This window comes from Sinohyriopsis cumingii, chromosome 12, assembly GCF_028554795.1.
Source record: "Sinohyriopsis cumingii isolate HCF-2022 chromosome 12, ASM2855479v2, whole genome shotgun sequence".
Taxonomy (NCBI): Eukaryota; Metazoa; Mollusca; class Bivalvia; order Unionida; family Unionidae; genus Sinohyriopsis; species Sinohyriopsis cumingii.
In genome coordinates, this window is record NC_142972.1 from 106038419 (window position 1) to 106048025 (window position 9607).

Sequence of the window (9607 nt, forward strand, 5' to 3'; positions counted from 1 at the left end):
ATCTATTGCTATTATAACATGTTTGATAATGAGGTAATTTAGGAGCATTACCTTTCATAGGTCATCACCCTGGAACTTTCTTGTTGACATTTCATGCATTTTCTGATGTGAGCTGGCTTCTCAATGTTGAAGTTGACTGATGCGTTCGGAAATGATGGCATAATGTTCTCATGAATGCTTTCCTCAACCTCCCCACATCCAATGCAAGTGTAGGAAAACTGATATCTCATCTGGAATTGTGTTTTCACTTCTAGTGTCTCCTGAACAAGTGCAGAAAATGCCAAAACTGGGCTATCATTTCTTCCCTTTTCACATTTCAACTTAGACTGCAATCTCTGCCACACTGCTTCACGTACATCTTCCAAGGTTTTACAAGCTGCAGCTAAATCGGGACACTCGTACAAGCTTTCACCAAGCATTCCTAGTGAAGACGGTGAATTGCCTGCACCAGTCTGCATAGAAGTGACAGTCAAACCTGAACTGCATGTTTGACCATGACCTCTTGAAAATGCTGCTGTTTCAGTCTTGCTATGTGTATTGGATAGGACAGACTGCACAAAGGCGGAGTCTGGAGAGGTACGTTTTAGACACTTTTTCTTGCCATTAATAAGGTCCTGAGCTTGATGGTATGCCTTCAGCAATGTAAATATAACCGATTCTTTGGGACATCTATTGTCCTTGAGTAGTTTAACAAGAGTCTGGTTGTGAACAAGCAAACAAAGCACTACATCCAACCAACATAAGGCATCCTTGTTTTGCCACTGCAAAAATCTCTCCCACTTCCACTCATCTGAATTTTCTGGCACTTGGTCAGACTGAGCAAATGTAGTCTTCCTGTTAGAAATGGGCGTGGAATTCATCAATACATCTTTGCTATTTGTGATGTGTTTGCAGTTACTTGTATTTTCAATGGCACTAACTTCTGAACTGCTGCTTTTCTGAGATGATGAGGTCTTTATTTTGTCATTTTCGTTTACAGAAGATGACGAAGCTGAAAGAACTTTTTTATCTGAGGTACTTATGTCGATGCAAATTTCTGTCAGTTTTCTTTTGTCTTCATCTGAAAATGTCTCATCCTTCTTATTAAACTGAAAACCCTGAAAGCCATGTTTAAGTTTTAATTTAGTGAAAGACTTGGTAGCGGACAAGGAATCAGGAATTTCTTGATTGCTGAAAGACTCTGTAGCTGTTGATGATTTATCTGAACCCTTTCCTTCCAATTTCCCAACATTACATGAGGGTTTTGCTGAGAGTGGAAGCTGATGCAGAAAGTTCTGGATGATCTGATCTTTCCCAAGATTCTTTACTCCAGGAAGACCTGTCTGAAGAGATCCCAATGTGGTGCTAGAGAGTGATGAAGGAGGCTGTTTTGAAGTTTGGATGAATGGTCCTGTAGCTGAAATAGATCCTGCACTGGGCAAGCGAGACTTGGTATGGGAGGTACAGGTACTCTGGTTTGTAGTACATGCGCCATCTTTGGACTTTCCTTTTAGGCTGATCTCAGACAGGCTTCGACTCAGTGTATCGGCCCTATCAAGGCCAAAGGAACACTGGTAAGAAAGAAAGAATACACTTTTATGTTCTGAATATCGATTGCCATCACAGTCCTGTTTAGTATAAGAATTCTGACTAACTGCCAAACTTAACTGGACACACCCTTCTTTACACTCAAGTTTCAAAATCACATACACATATACATAAGCAAACAACTGCTATGTGCTATGAACATTTAATGCTTTTTCCAGAACTTTTAGTCATTTAAAACAATTCCAGACCTTTTCAAGGCTTGGAAAAGCAATTTTCAAATTTAAGACTTTTTCCAGAAGATTCAACCTTTGCAACTTCCCATGGAACCCATGCATATTACCCCTCTTGCAGATGGTTACCTGAGACAACGTAACTAAAAGGATTAGTAAATTTCTACACTAACATCCAGGAATATATGTCGTAAAAGACTGGAAGTGGCACTCAAGTTCTCTCGGTCAGATGGAGGTTATGCCCAAGAGATGGAGGGTGTCACTGATAGATGTGTCCTATGCTCAAGAGTGCTCAAAAAATATGATAGCCTGATGCCCAGGGCCCCTCATTTATTCTAAGTGACGTGCTAATTAGGCCTGACAAAAAAAAATCTAATCTCCCTGAGAATATTTTGATAGTGCTGATGAAACAAAATTTGTTTTCAAGACTAGCAAATTATAAATTTGTAACCCCACATTATGTACTGATGATCATCTATTTATACATCTATATAAAGCTGTAAAATTTATGTACAAAGCAAACATACACGTGATTCTAGTGGAGACAGGATAAAATACTACTTTAGATATTTATGTGCATTACAGAAACCAGTCAGAAACAGTCAAGTGTTACTAAAACTGTTCCAGCATTCATTACAACTGGTACAATTACGAATGGCCAAGCAATGGGATGAAAGTTAGCTTGCATACTACAAATCTGCAAACTGATTACTTTATTGTTGCAATCAACCAATTAGGCCTAGTGCGCAACATTTTTGAGGTAATATAAGGATCAAGTGTGGTCATGATGGCTTCAATTCACGATTCACCGTCCTTTGGAGGTGGTGAGATAAGAATGAAATATCGACTACAAATGATTTTGGCTGAAACACTTTACATTTTTTATGGTCTTGTTTAAATGCCATTGTGTTGTTCAAGATGTTTTGAATTCAAGTTTAATTAATAATAATCGAGCTGTCCCTTGCTCATGCCTATAATAGTGTAATGCACAGGGTTTTCAACAGACGCGTACCATAAGGGTTTTGACGCATGCAATTTAAAACTGACCCATTTTTTTGACATCTCGAAATTTAGACATCAATTCCAACTTAGTTTCTTACCAAAAGTATGATGTTCATAACAAATTTATTGACATGCGCTTGACAATAATTTAGACCTTGCTGGCCAATAATATTGCACCAACGGAAGATATACATGAACTTGGCAGAGCCAACAGTTCAGTGAAGTCAGGCTTAGATTCAACTGACTTAGATTGGATTGTTTTGAGATTATGTTTAAAGTTTATGATAGAGGAAGAGGAAACGATTATGACATGAACGAACTGCCTTTTGATCAAATATCAGCACTGGTATGTTTGCACATCAAATTATAATCAACTGGTCAGAACTGGAACATATCACTATGTGGTTCGCAAAGCTGAGTGTCAACAGCAGTGGACCAACTTAAATTGTTTTCTTGGAATCTTGCTTCATAAAGCGGGATGTTTAGAAGTTCAGAATCATTTATGACTTCACTGGATTCATTTCTAATAAAATATCAGCATTTGTTTCATTGCGCTTTAAATTATTATCAGTTAAACAAAACAGGAACATATAGCTTCTTGCTAAGGCAGTTTTTGACATAGGATTGTCTTTTATTTGCGTTTAATTTGTTTAAATTGGCAAACATTTAAAACCTCAAACGTTTTAATTAATGGATCATTCATAAAAAAATTAAATAAACATAACACAGGGCATACATCTAAACTTTAAAATCACAATGGCACAAAGAAGTTTTTTTTTTTCCTGTCTTGTTTTGGGAACGACCTGGTGTTGATGAATTTTCTGACCCTGAGACTCCCAAGAGTCTGCATCACTATATAAACATAAAAGCCACAATTGCATTATGCCAATATGCAAAGGAGTGTAGCTTGTGAAAGGAATGATAGCTTTCTGGTTATTGCATCAGCTGACGAATCTACCAGTACCAGAATTTCTCTTAAATTTGTCAGCTCTGAGAAGTCCAAAACTTTTCAGAAAATTTAAAGACGAGTGGAAAAGTGAACTTACAAATGATGTACATCATTGATACTGGAATAATATATAAATTCATAGTTGTATATTTTTGCATATAACATAATTCGAGCAGTTGATAACAGAATACATTGAAAACTTAAAAATATTATAAAATAATCCTTTGTTTCATATACAAAATATACACAGGTAACATGGTTAGAAAAAGAAACACTTTGGCTGCTTTCACTATCCTATATACCATTTGATTATCCTACAAACCAACATGATCAAGGCTCGGCATGTCTTTCAGTGTGGAGAAAAAAAATCCAAAAATGAAGAAAGAAAATTTTTTTTATAATAAAGATATCAATGTAGTGCATGTATTATTTATATGGCTGTATTGTCTGTATCCAAAAACTGAGGCTTTATCAGGTAACTGGCTCAAATAATCTTATAACTTTTGACAAGTAATCATTACAAAACATATTTACCAGGGGATTTGTACAAATAATCACAGCTTCGGTGAAGTTAATCTGGCATGTCTTTAGACGGCCTTTCCTTCCAGCTTTACTGCACTGGTCACAATCACTACTGCTCAGTTTTTCAGTCATCTGGAAATAAGAATAAAATTAAAAAATACAGAAAAATTGTTCTAGTACATTCAAACTTTTATGCAATTCCTTATTTAATTATATTCTAAAATCAAGATAATTTATCTGTAATATACACTGTGATTCTCATGAGAATGTGCATAAAACGCTGGGCTGAAATCTGGATAGCTCGACAACATATCTAGATTGGATCACTCCCATATTCTAAGTGAACTGCCAATCAGGATTCCGAAAACACATCTAATTTGCCCAAAAGAACCTAGTGCATGCCAACAAAATGTGGCATTTACATTCTGAAGCTCTTAAAAGTCAATATTTAGACAAGTGATGAAGTTTCCATTTGTTACTCCAACCACCTTGTGAAGATCATCTGCTATAAACTAAGTGTACCAAGCAGAAAATGTGGAACAGTACTATTTCTGTTCTTTATATCCATGGTCTAGACTGCTAAGAAATATGTAGAATACATAAATGTAACTGATAACTGATGGACACAAGTATTTATTGGCCATTAGTATTTATTATGTGCAGAAAATGCACAGAGGTTTGTTGACCAAGTCTAAGCCTAGATCTACTTATATGCACTAATGATTTCCTAAGCCATAGGTATATTATTATACACAGGGTAGAGTGTCGCAACAAGTTCATAGCACAGCGTCTGTTTTTAATGTTTGCTACTCTTGCTTTCTAAGCATTTTGATCATTCATAGCCAAAATACCATTCATTTTTAGTGAGATTTCAAATTATATTACCACAACTTATGTAACAGCTGATGAAACATTGTCAAAGTGAAGACACAGTAATTTATTAAAGCCACCATGTTTTTTGTGCTCCCAGATGCATCTTTGCTAGATATTGTAATATTTTTTATGTAGACGAGTTATGTCCAATTCTTATCTGTCTGGAATGCAGGGATCGTCCTGGGCTTCGCCAATGTCGCAAATTGCGATTTTTTTTCCTTATTGGCGACAAAAATATCCCATCTGGCGATTTTTTTGGCGACATACTTTTTGGTTATTTAATTTGTACATACAATCGTGGATTTGGACTGGATAAATTAAAAGGCAGAACGAAAGGAAGCCACAAACTTGACTAAGCAATGCATTGGTATCAATCTGTTACACAAACAATCCTTTGTTCTTATTGACAACCCCATCTTTACAGTGCATTGTTACATCATAATCTGCTTATGCTGACATCTGGGCTGAGTACTGTATGCTGCGATACAGTCAATCATGCTACCGCACTATACCTACAACTGACCGACTTCTGAAGACGCGAATAAAACAGATACAATTAATTGTATGGCTAATCCTTCTGTTTTTTTTATACATATACCAATACAATAGTTTTGCTGAACCTTCATAGAAAACTGATAAGCTCTGAAGTACCGACAACTGTGTATAAATACAAAGCAAATGGAAACAATCTAAATCACAATTACATCTGTCGCCAGTGCAGCATTTTACTCATTGATCTTTTCCTTTTGCCATCAGTCCTGTGTTACGGCTGCAGAGACTTAAACTCCGCAACAAGAAATAGCAAAAAAAAACAACAAAAAAAAAAAAGTTTTGCATAATTAATAATAATTATTTATTTTTCAAAATACAGGAGTGAAAGAATCCCTAAGTTGGGTGTGAATTTATGCTTATATATACGGTCCAATATTGCCAGGTGTTGACTCGTGTAAGTTTCATTCGTGGGAATGGAGATCCTATTTTTCTTGTCGAGAAAATTTATACAGCATTCAGTGATCATTCTTGGGATTTAGGAAGCAATTCGCTACAAGCTTTGTGAAGCTAGCCATAAAGGGGGGGGGGGGGGCCGCTGAGAGACTACTGGTGTCACCTGTCAGCACTGTACACTGTGAACGTGGATTCAGTAAGATGAACTTCATAAAAACTGACACCAGAAATAAGCTCTGCATCTCATCTCTCGAGAATTTAATGAGAATCAGCATGTACAGATGTGAAAAATTAGACTTTGAAACTGCATTCAACAAGTGGGCAGCCCTAAAATCGCGACGGATCTTCATGTAACACTTTGTAACATTTTGTTAATGCTTCTTGTAATTAAAGTATTAACTAATCCATCTTTCGTAATTTTCATTGCCTGTTACATTAACAGACTAAATTAACACTTGGAAAAATGTACACTACTCTTTTTGGCGACACTTTTTGAAAATTGGCGACAAAATACTGAGGTTGACGATTTTTTTGTCGACAGCTTTTTAAAAGCCAGGACCATCCCTGGGAATGTTATGTTTTTGGAAATGACAGTAGAAAATTAATGACTAACAAACAAGTTTTAGGTCAAGACTGTCAATATTATCACAGTAGCATATGAACATATATCACCATATCTATGAGCAATTAAAGTCTGAAATGCTATTCACAGAATCTTTTCAACAAATACTAGCAACTGATAGTAGACTGTAGAGACAGACATGTCTAGTCCTACATGTAAGACCTTGATGCTGATATTTATGTTTTGGGCATCAGGGTCTTACTGCCTAACTAACAGCACTGTGTAGCGATTTTTATGTCGACTAAGATTGCAACAAAAGTCAAATTTTCAAAAATATCTCACACAACAGGCAACTAAAACAAACACTTTTCTACAAAGTAAAGTCATAATGTCTTAGTCAGACTTTACTTACTCTGATGTCTTTTCTCTATTAAATTCAAATTCTTACAAAAGAAATGGACCCGTTTTCAAGTTTCTTCAGTTGGCTGGAAGCGATAAAAGCAGAGAATGCCGAAATCGAGTTAAGGTGAAATATTATTTTTTAACGAAATGAATAAAAAATATATTATGCCTATTGGAACTGTAGCAATGGTTCGTTTCGTTCAAGAAACAGATCCCCAACATGAACAGACCTGAACTTACTTCAGCATACCTCAACTACCCTCGCATTGCAACAAATTCAAATGTACGTCAATGGAAAGTGAAAATGCATCCATTTGTTAGTGTCATATTTTCATTCCACCAGGATAAAGACAGCACAGTAAATATATTAATTACACATAAATTAGTGGAATAATGTCGATATAGGCTGCCAAGTGTGTGAGATGTTCCTGAAACTTTGATTACTCATTCCGATGTCAACGACATCGGAACACACTATACAAGGCCGTTATTTGGATAGTAAGACACAACACCTAAACAAAATCAACATGCTATGTCTTACATGTAGGATTAGTGTCTTCCCTTGTGTTATAGTGTTAGGGTTAGATTCCTAATTTTCTTTGCAAAGAACCCTGTGATAAACATTCCGTTAAAAATAATCTCCACGGAAAGAAAAACAGGCTTCTGAGCGAAAATGGGATAGAATGTGAACTCATGTGTATCAAATCTATTCTTTTATAAACACGAGACAAATTATGCACGAAAAGGATTATGCATATCTTCCATAAAATGAAACTAGAGGACAACGATAACTTACCATTACACACTGGTAAGAAACAGCCATTTTCACAAGAAGCAAATACATTGATTTTAACCTACTGTCAATGCATGCAAGTGAATCCTCTAATAAGATACGTACGTAAAGCGTCGGGGCACATGACTCGAAACATAAAAACGGGTCACAACGTTTGTCTGACGTTGTGTAAATACAAACTGTTAAATTGCTGTCTGCGTGCCGTTGTTACCAATAAGAATGAACACTAAAGGGGAAAATGCAATCATTTTAATAGCGTAAGAACATAACAATACCTCTGAAAATGTAAGTTCGATAGATTTTCCTGCCGGACATGTGCGACGCCGCCATTTTCTTACATGCTCGGAAACAGACTGGACTTCCTCAGAAAGTTCATTTTAGTTTCTAACTGTGAATACAAGTAAATCACCATTCTGACATATTTTTGTCACAGTCTGTAATGACAATATAAATATACTGATAAAATTTAATGTTTAAACTTGTGCAAGTTGTCCAACCTTTTAGATGATGACGAGAAATCTACTTTATATTTTTCTTACCTATGAACTAGTATAACTGTAGACTGGTTTATGACTGTCCATATTTTATTAGTTTTGAACAAGTATAATTCTTTCGAAAACATTGTTATTTTCCCACTATAATATTCCCCTGCGCTCATGAAATACTATTAAACATTTCCTTTCTCTTCTATTATAAAGAAACATAAAGGGTATCTTAAACGGTAGCAAAATAACTCAGATAGTAGCATAACTTTTTCGTATTCGCTATTCCTTTCGATAATGTGATATGACAATTCTAATCGTGCCCTAAAGAATCAGTATAATTTTGGTCTTTTTAAAATCAACATTCTCTTGCTACATGTCCCATGGAGTGAAATAATGAATGAAAGATAAAATACGTTTTTTCTTATTTTCTTATTTCTTCTTTCTTATAATTGGATGGAAGTCCGAGGGTATTACAACAAGCGTACAAAGATGAGGATTTGTTGAACAATATCTTGCCGTACTTTACATGATCCCAAAACTTGGGACAGCCAGTTTAGAAAGAAAAGAAGGCCATGACAACAACAATTTTACTTTTTTTAAAAAAAAAAATAATTACGAAAGCACAAATGATGTTGCATAACCATTTACGCAACAGGGTATAGGTAACGTCGTTACACATGACCATGAGCGTTCCTTCGTACTATCTCAATGTATTTATGATCGCTGTGTATAACTTCAAATGAGAGAGAGAGAGAGAGAGAGAGAGAGTTTGCTTTCACTCTGTATCATATTTAATTTCCTGCAAAATTAATTCCATTAATAAATGCGATTTCATCCCAACTGCGACAGCAGCAAGTGATATTTTATTTCCATAGAACAAAACAGTAAACCAGTAAACACATTAAGGTACAGCTGCTGTCTCAGAATACACACTGAGATACCACGTGGCCCTATTTCTGTAGTGATTGTCTTTTTCAGACCTGGAAACTCTAACGTGTGTATAAAATTTACGCTCGTTACACGCACCTTTTTATACCGAACAGAATTTTAATTTCGTGATTTTTAGATATTTTGAATCAGACATGAAAAAAGGGTTACAAAAAAATCAAAGTCATGATGCACGAAAATGTATTAAACAGTGCTCTTTGAAGTGTCACCCCCGTATTTAACTACTAACATAATTAATCAAAATTTGCATAAATTTGTTTTAAATGGATCTTTTTAAGGGTCAATCGCATTAAAGTAGACTGTAAAGTCCGTGTCTGACTGAAACAGGATGTGAAAAAAGAAAATAATATCAATCTGTCCCCACCATTA

General features: G+C 35.6%; 1 protein-coding gene across 1 annotated transcript in view; it reads right to left on the reverse strand.

Moving 5' to 3' along the window:
* Positions 1-8172, reverse strand: part of LOC149787188 (uncharacterized) — a 38114-nt gene extending 29942 nt beyond the window's left edge. Inside the window, exons 1-3 of the mRNA XM_089977691.1 lie at positions 8081-8172; positions 4243-4362; positions 52-1550 (exon numbers count right to left, since the gene is read on the reverse strand). Coding sequence (XP_089833817.1) covers positions 52-1550; positions 4243-4362 — 1619 coding nt within the window. The 5' untranslated portion in view covers positions 8081-8172. The remainder of the gene's footprint in view (positions 1-51; positions 1551-4242; positions 4363-8080) is intronic.
* Positions 8173-9607: the final 1435 nt, after the last annotated feature.